The sequence below is a fragment of the Sphaerodactylus townsendi genome, linkage group LG10, assembly GCF_021028975.2.
Source record: "Sphaerodactylus townsendi isolate TG3544 linkage group LG10, MPM_Stown_v2.3, whole genome shotgun sequence".
Lineage (NCBI taxonomy): Eukaryota > Metazoa > Chordata > Lepidosauria > Squamata > Sphaerodactylidae > Sphaerodactylus > Sphaerodactylus townsendi.
In genome coordinates this window covers 43,449,120-43,465,060 of record NC_059434.1, presented here as the reverse complement: position 1 = coordinate 43,465,060, position 15,941 = coordinate 43,449,120, and the positions used below count along the sequence as shown (strand labels likewise).

At 42.9% G+C, this 15,941-nt stretch overlaps 1 protein-coding gene across 3 annotated transcripts in view; it reads right to left on the bottom strand.

Annotated features, from left to right (window-relative positions):
* Positions 1 to 14,164, bottom strand: part of GASK1B (golgi associated kinase 1B) — a 39,985-nt gene extending 25,821 nt beyond the window's left edge. The window contains exons 1-2 of one of the 3 annotated variants that reach the window (XM_048509640.1): positions 13,852 to 14,164; positions 11,975 to 13,263 (exon numbers count right to left, since the gene is read on the bottom strand). In XM_048509640.1, the coding sequence (XP_048365597.1) occupies positions 11,975 to 12,947 (973 nt within the window). In that variant the 5' untranslated portion in view covers positions 12,948 to 13,263; positions 13,852 to 14,164. The remainder of the gene's footprint in view (positions 1 to 11,974; positions 13,264 to 13,851) is intronic. The other 2 variants (XM_048509639.1, XM_048509641.1) reach the window with 2 other exon arrangements.
* Between the last annotated feature and the right edge of the window lie 1,777 nt (positions 14,165 to 15,941).

Sequence of the window (15,941 nt, the reverse complement as noted above, 5' to 3'; positions counted from 1 at the left end):
CTTCAAGCTAACCTCACTGAATCTCACTGCACATGCAATGCATCTTTGACATTGACATTTATCATTAAAGCTTTGCATATGTCCCTGAAACTTAATTTTCATGATGAGTGCAGGTGCAAGATTGGTTGGTTCACAGTGGGTGCTAAAAGATTAAAGCTAGCAAGCGTGCATTTGTAAACGAGCAGAAACTGGTTTGTCTCCGCCAAAAGAGCATACGCTGTGGAAAATCACCCTTAACTCACCCCCCTTCATTTCCGATGTTCGAAACGGGACCACTCAGCCTTCAGCCAAGCCTCTCCAGCAGATAAGGGAGTAGTGCTTTGGCCTCCCAGCGTACGCTCGGTTCGCCACTGCAGGCCGCTCTCAGCTTTAAGAATTCTTTTGAGCGCTTTCCACTTTGTTCTTGGATCTGAGTTGGGCTCCTGTTGTGTCCTCTCCTTGCCATGGCCTTGCTGATGGCCAGAGGTAGATTTTCTCTGTTAAGGGAGCCTTACCGCTCCCCACCAGGTTTTAGCGCCTACCCTGCAGTTGATTAATGGGCCAGGTATCATCAGCTTCCACCTCCTTCTCTTCTCTGTAGGACCAGTTCACACTCTCGAGAGGGCGACGCATATATAGCGACCCATTAAAGATGCTCACTGTTACTGAGGGTGAGAGAAGTGCGAGAAGGGGATGGGGCCAACTAAACCTCAAGCACTGGCGCCTTTGAAGGGCAGCCTAATAGTGAGCTAACGGAAATCGAGGTGGACGCTTGCATGGATAACCCCGGAACTTCCCTGTCCGTCATGCCTTCCAAGCGCACAAGCTGTGAAACTGCTTGTAGAGTGCTCCACAGCAAACAAGCATCCGTGGCGTTACGCAACAGGAATGCAGGCAGTGTCCCATGAACTTCCAGTGCACAGCCTTTACTTTCAAGGCTATCTCAATGTTCCCAGACATAATCTATTGGATAATACAATTTCCCACCCGCGTTTAGTAGGTCAGGGCTGTCATGATCTCCATCAGCGGAGACTTGGGCAGGGGAGCATTGAATTCCAGGAGACATTAGCGTGCCACCACCTCACCACCTCAAGCACAAACCAATCGCATGTTTTTTTCTATCGCCTCCCTCCCAAAGTTGTTGCACCAGGTCTCCCCACCACACAAGCTCATGAGACATTTCTTTTAATAATTGAGTAAGAGCGGTTCTTCACCTGGATGCTCTCTCCCAGTGTGAGTGTAGAGGGGGGTAGATGGGTGGTGGAATCTTGAGAGAGACCGGGTGAGGCGTGTTAGGTTTTGATTTCTATCAATAAAAAAAAAACTTTATTATGACAAAACGAGATCCACACATTGTACACATTAGCGCATTAACACGCAATGGTACTAGACGTGAACGGATGCCCATGCAACGAGGAGACTACTTGTTGCATAGCGGGCAGTTCCGCGAAGTACAGGTATGTTGCCAGGGCATTCCTCACCGCCTTCCCCCTTGCCAGATGCTGATCCTCAAGAGTAGGACCCCTCACCCTGGTCAATTATGATGGGCTGCTGCTCCTCCATCTGTGAGTTAGAAGAGGGCCAGTCCTAGCCATTCACTCTCCGGAGAGTCATGCCCTTCCGCTTCGCATAGGTTGTGGAGAACAAACACAAGTGACAACCTAGGGGAATTTACCCTCTCCACCCTTATGGGCAACTTTGGTGCCACAGGCACTTCCACCTCCCCTTTAATGCGCCTTCAAAGGCACGCTTTCCACAACACACATCTGGCCCCTGCTCATTTCTTCTGTTGTATAGGCTTCTATCGCGTTCCGCGGATGAAGGAATGGCTTTTTACAAAGCCACCTCCGCATGCATCAGGGAATGTGCCATCCGCCTAAAATCAACGGTTGGGGACAGCCAATGCGCCATGAATGGACATTACAGGGTTAACTGGGGAAGAAGGCACCCCTGTCCATGGCCTTCGCGTGGAAATGGCAACCTCTGAAAATGTGTGCGCCGTGGCTTTCTACCGCGGTGACCAATGTCACACCTCAAAGAAGTTTAGCCCTTTGGTCATCACAAACAGCCATAAGAACAATGGAGGCCACCCTCTTCCTGTTGGATGTAGTCCGCAGGGGCGTCCGATGGGTTTAGAATCTGAATGTGGCACTCCATCAATTTATCTCTCGACGCGAAACTGTGGGAAGCCAATGTTGGCAAAACCGCGACATAACCTGGAGGTCGCTTTGGAAAAAAAGAGACAGTTAGTGTCATGGCGGCCCTTGCTCTGTGTCTCTTTGAACCAGCAGCAGCAGCCGAAGGGCACATGAGTGTGCTATGCGGGGCGACTCTTAATTTCAAGCGAAAGCATGCCCCTGCGCTATTGGCGCTTACTCTCCTCATATCAGAGCTCCTGCTCTGAAGTTTCTTCATTTCCTCTCTTCTCTATTTTTTAAACAAGCAAAGGCGGGAAGGCCAATTGGCTGAATGGCCCCTCTCCTGGATTAAAATCTGGGCCCGTCCATTCAGGTGTACCGCGAAAGCACTGCCAGGACAGGCCCCAGTTTAAAAAAAGATGCTGCCGCATCAAATCTCACACACAATAAACCTGCTCTGCAAGGTTGTGAGAGTTTGCTCCAGCATACCTGGCAGCTGTATCAATACAGTGTGTGCAAGGCCAGGCGCTTAGTCAAACTGCTCCCTCTTAAGGAGTGGTTTCATACGGGCTGCATTTCCCTCAAGATACTTCAAATGCGACACCAAATTCCTGAACGCCTATATCTGCTCTCTAACCCCTGCTTTGATCACGGTAAGTATATCTAAGCCCCAGGGGTGGAACTCTTCCCCAGCCGCTTTCCTCCAAATGACAGACCCCAGAATGTTCCAACCGCTTTTTTGTGGTTCCCTCTCTTGACCTGGAGCGCACCCCAAAGGTCCCTTTCTTTCTAAAATTAGATATGCATACCCACAATTCCTTGACGGTCCGTTTTACTGGGCTCGGAACCTACCGAGAAGACGCATCCCCGATGACGCCTTTGAAGCCAACCCCCCATAGGAGTCGCCTACCGCTTCGCACCCCCCGTCCATTCTCCGGTCAGATAAATTAAAGAAAGAGTGAATAGGTGGCCCCACTGCCACCTGCCCTTTGTCAAATCAAACTCCAGAAAATTCGCTGAACCTGTATCTCCAGGCCCACCAGAGCCAAGAGACACGCGACCCTAAAAGTGAGTAGTACTTGCACGACTGGTAGCACTATCAAACCTACTGTGAGCCTACCTTCTCCACTGGATCCGCCAAACCCGGACAACCCTCTTGTATGGGATGTTCTTCACGGCTTCACGGAATTCATGGACAGCCTCGAAAGCCGTGTGGTGGTACCCACCTCCAAACTGCTGTCGCGACCTCCCTGAATGAGTTGGGAGGCTGGCCAGAATACCAAATGGCCATCCCTACTCGCAGATCTTCCACGTGGCAACGCCGCGCGACATGTCGCGTGTCTTGGCACCCTCAATGCTGGTGTGCTAGGCTGTCAACGCATCCTCTGGAACGCCTTGCGCCTGCTCATGCGGAAGTTCTTGGATCCATTCCTCATCGCTCCATGATGACCACACGCAGTTATGCTACCCACCAGTCCCTGCTACGGTGCGTGGTACACCCAGAAGCAGCTGGCTGGCGTTGAGGCGGCGTGACCAAGGCAAACCCAACTGGCGAGACCTTCACAGCGCTTCTGCTTCCACCGTCCAGCCGATAGTGCAGAAGCCTGCGGCAAACTTTCATGCACAGCGCCATGTATGCTGCGCATGAAGGCTTGGCGCTTGCAGACACAACCTCGTCCCAGTGGCACAGTACAGCGTCACAACCAGAAGAAGCAACTCTGTCTCCTCTGTGTCAGGAGGCATGGCGACCTTGATGGCTTTCCGATCATTCGATATTATGCCCACAAAGCAGTTCTTGTAGCCAAAGCGGGGCACAACTGGTGAGGGAAACCCTCCTCCAACCAGGTAGCAATACCTCGGTCGGTTCCTTGGTAACGCCGACATAACTTCGAGGCTAATACGTATATAAAATACCGGAGACGCAGATCACGCCTCAATCAACAGCCAGATGTATCGAGCTTAACGGGCAGCACCAATCAGGGTTTTCACCCTCCCACGTCACGTTCTCACGTGACAACGAGGCAACGCCCCCACGGGTGACGCAAGGAACGTTTAACCCACCCCCGGACCGCCCCAGGACTGCGCGCCAGCCTATCAGATTCGTCGTTTGCACCGCATTCCTGAGGGATGCGAAAACACGGGAGTTGCGAAGCAAGCGGAAGATGCGTGACTACAGGGCCATGTGCGAATGCCATCGAGCGACGAAACTACATTAAAAAGGCAAGGAATCAATGCGGTTCGCTTTTATTCTGGAACAAAAAGTGTTTGCGAAAACGCCCATTTGTGACATCTGACTTTTCATATAGGGTAACTGTTCTATGTGCAGGAACCTCTATAGTTAGAGATCCTACCTGCTGTCTAAAGTGGTACAGTCCATATACAAATCACATACAGAACAAAATGAAGAAATTAAACAGATTTTTTTCTAATTGTTGTATATTTATGCATGATAAATGGCACCTGTTGAATACCAATACAGTGGCAACTCTCATGAATTACTTACTTTTAGTCTAAGTAAAGAGTATGCGATTTTTTTTATTCCCAAACAAATATACCCATTCTTATTTTACACAAGGAAGAACCTCATGTGGTGATTCCTAACTCCTTTTCTCCCTGCTTCCTCCCATAGGTTTATATGAGAGAGAACAAGAGAATTTTTGTTTTTAACAGATAGGAAAATTTGTTATTTGGAAATAACAAAATGGAACAAAAGTTATAATGCAGGAAGTGTTTGTGATTCACAGGAAACAGGCACAGCAAGAATGAATCAACTCAAATAGGGTTCTCTCCAATATATTCCACTAAAACAAATGAACTTCACTAAAGACGTACGAAGGTGAAACGTATTAAATATCACATTATAGTCCATTTAGTGCTCTGACCTCTTTCCCTGACAGAAGTGAGAGGTACAGCTCCAGCTCCTGGCACTCTCCCTGCCCATTTCCGTCTCAGCCTCAGCTCATGTCATTATTGAAAGAGAGGCTGCTCCATCTCCCTCTTTTCCCCCAGCCAGTGGGCCTTATGTGGTGATCATCCACCCTTTTTGCCCATAGGATAAGTATTCCAAAAGCTCCACACAAGCCCCTGCTGTGCCCTCCCAGCCTTACCACCTCTAATGTCATTACCTTCAGCCTTCCTGGCTTCTGTCCTATAATGCTTACCCTCGTGTGTTTCTGCCCACACTGATGGGCTTGTACATGAGGAGAAAAGAAAAGGAGCCCCTTCACTCACAAGCATTTGCTCAGGCTCTGTGCCAACCTTGCTTCCCAATGTCTTGTTGTGGCCTTATTTTCTTCTCCCTCCCCCTCCCCCTCCCCCGCCCCCAGCAGACACTATTTCCCCCTTCCAGGGCCAGATAGAGATTGCTTGGGAAGGATCTGCGATCTGTCTGCAGTTGCAGCTTGAGGCTGGGTTGAGTTCCGCACATGCAAAATAATGCGCTTTCAATCCACTTTCACAATTGTTTGCAAGTGGATTTTGCTATTCCGCACAGCTGCAAAATGTACTGAAAGTGAATTGAAAGAGCATTATTCTGCATGTGCGGAAGGGGCCAGAGTGTTTGGAGAGGACCAAGACTAGAGAGGCATGGTGAGACATCCAGCAAATACTGGCTCACTATGGGATGTCAGTTCAGTTCTGCAATGTTTCTAAAATACATGGAGGTCTGGCCCTAGCCTTTGTCCTGGAGGTTACTGAACACCTTTCAGATGATCTCTGTAGCACCTGAGAAACTATGAAGCCAAGCTGACTTGTTAAGAGGACTTATTCTAAAAAAAAGAAAAAGAAACATAAGATAGAAGATAATGCAGTCAGCAAGTAAATGCCCATCTGCCTCAGAGCTACTGGTTTTACAGATGAATGTAGCGTCAGTGAAATCCCAGCATTTTTTTTCTTACATGATTCCCATCTCCATAGCAACATGATACCTTGCCCCAATTTATGTACCCTCCAGATGTCTAATATTAGAATTTCAAGATTTCTATATTATGATGCACAGCTACATAGTGGGAAAAAATGACTTCAGAACTCTGGTTTTTTATTACCTGTTCTTTCCCCTAGTTATACCTATATTTTAATATGTTTTACCCTGTAATATGTTTTATTCTTTACTTTCTTTATCTTATGCTGGTCTGTGACCGTAATTAAGACTGACATGACTTAACTAATCAAGTTCCCTTCTTCACCTTCAATCATCAAATTAAAATATACTATTTATTAAAATCAGATTTTATACTTTGCAAATAATTCAGAACATTTATGTGCATGTGTGTATGTATTGTAAAGCAATGCATCAACCAGGAAAATCGGGGGGAGGGGCAGAAAGGTGTTGTCTCCACCTTTTTCAGCTTGTATCACCTTTGGAATTCTGACATGAAGGGATGGGCACAGGTCTAATATGCCTGATATAGGAGGTGCAGCCAACTATTGAATAGTTGCCACAAGAGCCAGAGCCAAGACAAAATGTCAGGGAGCAAAGTTATGCATCATTCTAATAGTAACTCTTCAACATTTCAGGCAGAACTTCTGTTTAACAGGATATCTTTTAAATAAACAAGTGCTGCTGCTGGAACAAATGTTAAACAATCTGCACTGCCCATCAGATCTTTAATGGCCAGTTAGAAGCCCCGCTTCACCTGGTCACAACCACTTTCTGATAATCCTTGGAAGGTGCCAGGAAGGGTGCTGATGGGTGCCATGGCAGGTATGGGCACCACATGGGGACCCCTGCACTGGAGAGTAAGCTGCAAACAAAACTGCTGGATGTGATAAAGGGTATACAATAAAGCTGAATGCACCAGCAAGGTTTTCTCATTGCCCACTGACCAGCAGTCACCCTTCTGATGAGGTAGAATTTTTAAATGTGTTATAAAGAGCATGATCAATGTTGCATTTGCTTCTTTCTAAGGCATCATTTTCACTTCACTTATCAGTCTGCAGAGACTGAAAGAGTAACATGGTAAATGGAATCAACAGTGCTTCCTCTTTTATCCATGCCAAATTCCCAGCCTTTGTTGATATAAGACTGATCATAGAATGAGCAAACACAATGAGGCTCAGAGTCGAAAGCTCTTCTGCGCTTTCAGAGAAAAAGCAGATCTGCATTTGAGCTGGACCCTTAGCTAGTGTCATACACTGAAATTGCACCCATGGGACTATTCTGACAGCACAAGGATTTCAGCTCCATGTCTTACTGAACTCTGGGGCACTTGGCAAGAAACAGGCAATGGGCTACTTTCATATGATTATATAAAAAGGTGGTACTCATCCCACAACCATCTGATCGGTTTTGCATGTTTTAATTGTCCTTTCAAAATCTCCACAACCTCATTGACCAGCAATGAGCGCTAGGCAGAAGAAATTTACCCCACAAGGAACAATGCTCCATCATACCACCATACCACATCATACCACAAGTTCTCTTGTAAAACTATTGCCCATCTCCATCCCTTGTGCTCAGCTCACTTATCTGACTGAACTCTTATCTCAGGGTTTATTCATGCTGCTTTGCAATCATACTCTATGATACTATCTGAAAAATATGTTTCTGTACCACTTCAGTGGTTGCTGATTTCTTGGTAAAGAGGAACCACCCTTACAACGATTGTGCATAGCCCACCAACCTTCCCATGCATTTGTTTTCTCTATTTTTAAATTCAGCTTTTTATCAAGCAGCCTGCCCACATTTTCACACACAGACATATTGAGTACCTCAAAGTTCTTTCTTCTTTCCACTAATCATTCAGTGCCCCATGATTAGAAATCCTACTTGTTACAATTGCCTGACATTCTTCAAGAATTACAACTCCAGACTACAGAGATCAGCTCCTCTGGAGAATAAGATTGTTTTGGAAGGTCAACAGTATGGTATTATACTCTTCCCCACCCCAAACCCCAAGTGCCCAGGATCCACCCCTACACTTTCAGAAATATTCCAACCCAGAGTAGTCAACCCTATTAACTCTATGAGCAATGATGAGTAAGCATTGTTAAGTAATTGCAGCATTTGCTTAAAAAACAAACAAACTTCGGCTTGTATCTAACAAGGCCTGGATAAAAAGAGCACACAAACTTGTTGTGTATACCCAAGTGGGTTTCAGGTTTGTCTCTCTTTGAATCCTAGTCCTAACATTAGGAAGTAAACAATGTGTCGAAATCTAAATTCCTCACCACCTCACTTTGCTGCACAACCTAACCTCAGAAAACACAGATCTATATGCTTGTACAAGGTTATCTTCCCTTTTTGAATCCCGGTCTGTTCATTTTTTAACTTCTTTAAATCAAGAGCCTTCATTCAGCTACCATCACATTTCAGCTCCCTGGCAAAAACAGTACGTTGGCAATTGACAATTCTAATGTCAAGCTTTGTGTCAAAGAACAGTGTTGAATTCTTCATTTCACATGTACACCATCATTTGGCCATCAATAGAGCAGCTGTTACCCGGTCACTAGGTAGGGAGAGAGGATTTTAAGTACATCTCTGGAAAAGGTGCTTCCACGAAATGAACGACAGCTTTCACATGCTTATTTTGTGGAGCGCTGGCAGGAGATTTGTCTTTTAATACCCTGTTTCCCCTAATATAAGACATCCCCGAAAAATAAGACATAGTAGAGGTTTTGCTGAAGTGCGAAATATAAGGCATCCCCCGAAAATAAGACATAGCAAAGTTTTTGTTTGGAAGCATGCCCGACGAACAGAACACAGAAAAATAAGACATCCCCTGAAAATAAGACATGGCGCATCTTTGGAAGCAAAAATTAATATAAGACACTGTCTTATATTCGGGGAAACACGGTATCATATCAGGAGTCAGAATGATAAAAGGGACAATGCAGAGAATTAGTAAGATTGAGGAACTACATCCTGGAGAGAAGTGAGAAGTGGAGTGCCTCAGGGTTCTGTCCTGGGTCCAGTTCTATTCAATATTTTTATCAATGACTTGGATAATGAAACAGAAGGCATGTCAATCAAATTTGCAGATAATACCAAATTAGGAGGGTTAGCTAATACCCTGGAGGACAGGGACAGGATTCAAAATTATCTGGACAGATTATACAGCTGGGCCAAACTAACAAAATGAATTTCAACAGAGATAAATGTAAGGTTCTACACGTAGGCAGAAAAACTGAAATGCACATATACAGGATGGGTGACACCTGGCTTGACAACACTACATGTGAAAGGGATCTGGGAGTCTTAGTAGACCACAAACTGAACATGAGTTTCGCAGTGTGATGTGGCAGCCAAGAAAGCCAATGCAATTCTGGGATGTATCAATAAGAGTATAGTGGTCAAACCTCACCTAGAGTACTGTATTCAGCTCTGGCACCACAATTTAAGAAGGATTCTGACAAGCTGGAACGTGTCCAGAGGAGGGCAACCAAAAAGGTAAAAGGTCTGGAATCCATGCCCTTCAAAGAAAGGCCCTTTCCGCACGGGCCTTTTACAGCACCCTGGGGACGGCAAAAACGCCATCCCGAGGGAGCTGTTCTCAAGGGGGGCGCAGCTGCTTCGCAGCCGCGCCACCCTCACACCTCCCCAGCAGCGTGAAGCCGCCATTTTCCCACCTCGCTCCCTGAGTGAGGTTTTTGGAAAACGGCGGCTTCCAGCCGCTGCCATGCAAATGGCAGCGGCTGGAAGGCACCATCCCTCCCCCCTTGCCCAATCGACTTACTGTCCCAGTGACCGTCCAGCGCGTCGCCAAGGCCTGTGGACACGCCCCCCTGCCCTGCGACTCTGGAGCGGTCGCGCAGGGCAGGGGGGCATGTCCCCTGGCCTCGGCAATGCGCTGGATGGTCGCAGGGACGTTAAGTCGATTGGGCAACGGCAAGAGACATTCAGAGGTTTTTTGCCTGCACTTCCCTATCACAACCCTGGTATTCCTTGGAGGTCTCCCATCCAAATACTAGCCAGGGTCAACCCTACTTAGTTTCTGAGATCTGATGAGATCAGTCTAGCCTATGGCTATCAAGGTCAGCATTCCATTCAGCCTCACCACAAAGGTGTTTGTATGTAAATTTGTCAATGGACAAAATTGGAAAAAGTTGAGAAATACAATATATGTTTAGAAGTGGTCTTGTATAAGTCATATGGATAACGGAGATAATAAAAGCCCATATTCACTGGCATGTTATGCCCAAAATATCTACGATAACGGTTAAAACTTGGCATATCTGACTGAGAATATTTCTAGCAAAAGCTGAGGCTGTTCCACACTCTGATCTCATCTGTAGCTGAGAAACATTCCTGCAAAAAATAATCAAAATGAAAAACTGGCTTTTCCTTCCCCCACTTTTTATCACCTAGCAACAGTTCCGTGCCTCCGGAACATCACCAATTACAGAGACTGACGAAGGCTGAATTTCTCCTTCTTTCTTCCTGACACTCTGAAAGGAGAATGCAAACTGAAAGCAACTGTTTCTAAGGTTAGACTTAAAGCAGATTATAAGGAAGGTAGGATTCTGCAATGTATGTGAACCTACCACGCAGGATCTCTGAAAGGAAACTGCTGAGTTCCTTCTGACAACTCTACAGCAACAAAATCGTTCCCTAAAAGGATGTATGCATAATGTGTCTTCCATTTTCTGGTAGTCTGAATATTCTCAGAACCAAGGAAGGAAACAATTTGCTACATCTACAAGTATATAGACACGATCATATGTACCACCCATGGGAAGGCTTAGAGCTGATAAAACAGAAACTGCAGTTACATCTGCATTCTACTGCTACTGCATTTTTGTTTTGTTTTTAATAAAAATATGCCTTGAATGATAGATTTTGTACAATGTAATGCAGTTGTTGCACTTTAAACCAATCACTAGGGAAACAGTGAACTATTTTAAGAGAGATTCATTAAAATACAGCAAAGCCTTTTTCAAGCTATTTGTGACTTGTGCTTCAGATTAAACGTGACTTTCATGAGTGATGTTTTAGGTGCCCATATCAAACTGCATTTATTTTGGTCTAATTTTACATTTTATGTCAGGATTTACCTAGTGTGCACAATACAAGCAAGTTATGAGATAAGTGTATACCAGACATTTTGTAGGCACAATGAAAAATAAGGGTGAAAAGCAAGATAATAGTTACACTTACTTTTTAGCACTGGAAATATAATTTTTAAAATTCTTATTGTTGTCAATAGGAATACAGACTAAATACAAATTACTCTCTTCTAAAGTGGCCAAAACAACAAAATTAATCCATTGCTATGTATTTATAATCACTTTTTAAAAATCTAGCATAATGGAAAAGGAACAAATGCTAACTGTATGACATGTTCATCAAATCACCTTGATTCAGACACCAGTAGGCTTTGCTGTTTATTAGGTGTAAGTCTATGATTCAAACCAGTAGGCTTTGCTGTTTTATAATTTTCATTATGTTCATCAATTTATTGTGAATGTTTACCAAAGCTCTGCTGAAATAATGGAAACTGTGTAACTGTAACATGTGGTGGCCCATATTCTTGACTACCATCTCCAGCCCAAAAGCCCACCTGAGCAAAACCTTGACAAGATTAAACAAGTCTAGTCTGAGGGCAGTTTTCAGATTCTGTCACACATTTTTTCTCTCATAATCATACAATGTCTTATTATCTACTAGAAATAAAATCCAAATGCTTATAGAGGTTTTCTACCCTAACAATACATGAAGGTACCTAGAAAGTCAATAAATTAAGAAATGGTATCCTTCACTAAAAGGACAAGTTTCACTGGAAACCAAATCATTAGCATTTGTTTTTGTTTTACTCTTTTTTATTCTACTTTACAGAATCTTTACACTACATTTATAGCTGGTTGTTACTAAGGAAGAAAGTGGTCAAGTCTACTTGCTGTGCATTTAATGGATCAATTACCTTGGAAAAAATCTGATTTTCTGCCAACTGTAGGCAAGGTACGATTCAGCCCCAGGATCCTGTCCAAGTGGAAAGCAAAAACTTCACTCATGTCAAGAGGTCTCTTGAGGAGACCACAATACCCTTGAACACAAGAAGCATCTTTTGTCAATCCATTCACAGCAGAGATCTTCCCAAATACCAGAACTGTTCCATGCTGAGATGGTACCTCTTGAATAGTGCCAATCTTGGAATCTGCCAGAATACGCATATGTAAGATGTCCTCTTTGCTTAGCCAAGATGGTGGTCTCTCACTGTACATCCTGATATTGCTCTCCTGAGTATTAGGGTGCACATTTTCATCTCTTAGAATTTTCACAGATTGCCAATATCTCTTGCCCTTAGGAAATATTTCTTTCTCTTTGTCCTTTTCCTGGCGTTGCCTTGCTTTGTTTTGGTCTACTGCTCTCTTCAGTCCTATGGAGGTGCTAGTCCCATGAAGTGACTTGTGCGTTAAATGCTTCTCCTGGACAGTGAAAATTAATGGATTGTCATTTCTATAGGGCAAAGGTATTGTATGTTTTTTCCTTTTCTTGGGCTTTGCAGTGTCTTGGATGTTGGCAGTTTTGCTGCGCTTGGACTGCAGAGTAATGTAGACCACATTGGGAAATGCAGAGGTATCATTTGCTTCCATCAGGGGTCTTTGCAAATCAGGAAGTGACAAGGTGCCATCCAGTGGGATCTCAAGGAAAGGGCTCTGGGCAGCAACTTGGAGATTCTTGGAATTAGCTTTCGGTGATCCCGCTTTATGCTGTGGTAGAACATGACCTACTTGGCTGACAAGGAACCCCAAGTAAATCACAAAAGCAGTGCCCAACAGCAAATTCCTTCTTGTCCTTGGGCACCTGCCACTCCAGAGTCTCAGCAACCATGGTGTGCACAGAGAGCAAATGAACCAGTTTATAATCTGGCATGTATGATCCAGGAAGTTCATTTCTCCAGTGAATCAACATGATGAAAGTAGTTTAAAGACTGTGGTAGCTGAAAGCTAGAAGGATGATGCATGCCTTCAAAAATACCAGATTTCTCCTCCTCCTTTTCCATTTGCGTGTGTGGAAAGGGAAATGCTCTGCGAAAAAGAATGATGAAGCCTAATGACTCTGACAGGCTACCCCAACAAGCTGTTAAAATCTTATCTGCCACCACAGAGGATGTGATTTTGTTTCAGAGAATGAATGGAGTCGGCTGTGTAAACAAACTTAACTGAATCACAGTCTGAAAAGTTCAGGAGTCCCTTCTGGGCTGGCATACTGTTACAGGAGAGAGAATTATAAATAGCATTTTTCAGTCATTATCCACATTATTTCTAACAATCTAAACATCTGTATTCACAAGGTATAGATAGTGATTATACAAGAATTCCAAAAGGGAAAGAAGATTCAAGTATTTCATGCTATCTACTATGAAACAATTAAAAAAACTCTTCATATATAGCTATAAATGAAGTTATGTTACAGAATAACTAAGCATATAATAACAGCTGTGTGTGAAAGACATATTTTCAAATTTAGTGATGACATATTTTCCTCTCTCTAGACTAATTATAAGGGATGAGTGCAGAAAAGCCACAAAGTTTATATCCTCCTATTATTATAAGAAAATATTACATTAAGTAAAAAGTCAGAAATCTGCTATGGCAAACATTGCTAATAAATACATTAAGCATAGACTGGGCTAAATTTAGTAGCCATGATTTACCAGTATATGTTTGCTGCTAAATGTAGCAGCTAACTGACATTGCATACCCAAAATATTTTCCCAGTCACTGACTTTTTAAACAAAAATAGAATATTACACATAAACAAACATAATAATACTTTTTACAGCAGAAGAGGTACCTTTCTCTGTGTTCGGAATCTTACCTACACAGCTTCTCCCAGTTCTTTCTCCCAGTTCTTGTTCTCACAAATCTCTAATATTAATGTAAAGTAGTTTTTTCAAAGTTCTGAAACATATAACACCCATCTGAATGCAGTCCACACTGCAGAAATTTCATTACACACTTTATATTCCTTCTACACATTTTCACTGGTTAAGACAGTTATTTCCAGATTACTGCTATATTTACAGGAATGTCTGATCATGATTAATATTAATTGAGGAAATACAGCTCTTTTACATTCTGAAGTGGAAAAGCCGAGTGAGCTGTTTTGTTTCCTAAACCAGCACAGAACTATCCTGTTTCTGACTCCTGAGGGCCCCCTAGTGTACGCCAACCGAAAAAAAGTTTAATACAGTGTCATTCATTCTTGGGGAAAAAAACTGGGCATTGGTAAGTTTACATAAGCATAGCAATGACAACGTCCCACTGACTTGTAGGGAGCCAACTTTCACTTTTCTTTAGTTACTTATATAAACCTTTAAAATATCCTATTTATTATTCAAATATTATTCAAATATTTGTGGCCTTATTTTCCTACACAACGGCCCCAGTTCTGGATACACTACCCTCTATAGGGAGTTGATTTCTATGCAAACTTGTGGAGTGGTAGCCTGGAAATAAGGCAGGAGACAAGAGAGAGCCAAAGAAGCTGTGGTGTATTTCCTGAGGGACTGGAGGACTTTCTATGGAAGGACTGCAAAGAAGAAAGCCTGTGAAGGGGTGAAAACAGTTGTCTGAAAAGTGGCCTTCTGGTTTGAACTTTTTTTCTAGCAGAATTTATGAATTTTCTTCTGCTACTGTGATGAAAAGAGAGGCCTCCCCTAGCATCAAAACCTTACTGGAGTTGGTGAAATAGAGCCTGAAGACTACTTTCCACCTCATCCTGTCTTTGGGACCACCCCATGTATATTAACACTGTTTTCTTCAAAACAGGATTTGAACTTTAAAGCCTTCCATTACTGTCTATGAAGAATCTTTGTTGATTTCAAAACATATCAATTAACAATTACATTTTCAGACTTAACAGATAACGTTTAAATACTCAATTACATTTTACAATTTTTTTCAATTTAACATTTATTTCATATATTTAATTATAACAGTTATACAACTTACCCATCTCTGAAGGTAAGTTCCTAAAATTATTGATTCCGTATACTCCAGCTGATTTATTTTTTCCAATTGCTTTGAGTGCAGATTCTTCAAAAGATTTTTCCTTGAAGGAATCTTTCATACTTTCATCTCTTTTGCATAGTTTTTCAGTATGCTGTTCCCATTTTTTATTTGTCTCATTCAATTGATGTGCTTCCATGTGGATCTTTCAGCATCCTTAGCTGTGAATTAACCTCCCTTTGATTTCTTAGATCTCGAGGTACTGATCTCTTGTCTTCCTTTTTTGTTGTTCTCTTCTATTTCTTTACACATATTATAACTGTCTGTACACACAAGTCACTGGAATGCTGCATTGAGACAGCTGATCCTATTTCTATTTGTTTCATGGCCTTTAAACTCTTCAAGAATGTTGTTTAGATTGTATTTTGGCAACTATGTTTTGATATTTTTCTTCAGCTTTATTCTGAGTTTCAGTATTAGTAGTTCATGGTTTATACCACAATCCATTGCTGATCTTGTTTTAAAAGAGAAAATAGAACATTTCCATCTCCTGCTTCTGACTGTGTAATCTATTTGATTTCTGTACTGACCATCCAGTTATGTCCATGGATACAGTCACTTGTTCTGTTTCCTGAAACACGTGTCTGTAATGAATAGATTTTGTCTTCACATAATTCTATAAGTCACTCTCCTACTTCATTTTGTAGCCCATTTTCTGACAATATTTGATTCTACTTTGTTTCCTGCTTTTGCGTTCCAGTCTTCTATAATTATCGCTGGAACTTGTTTAGATATATCATCAAGGTCTTCCTGGACACTTGGATAAAAGCTTTTAATTACTTCTTTATCATCTATAGATGGGACATAAACTTATCATTTGTAGTTTGGGGGTGAGTTGTCATCAATATGCTGATGATGCTCAACTTTATATAT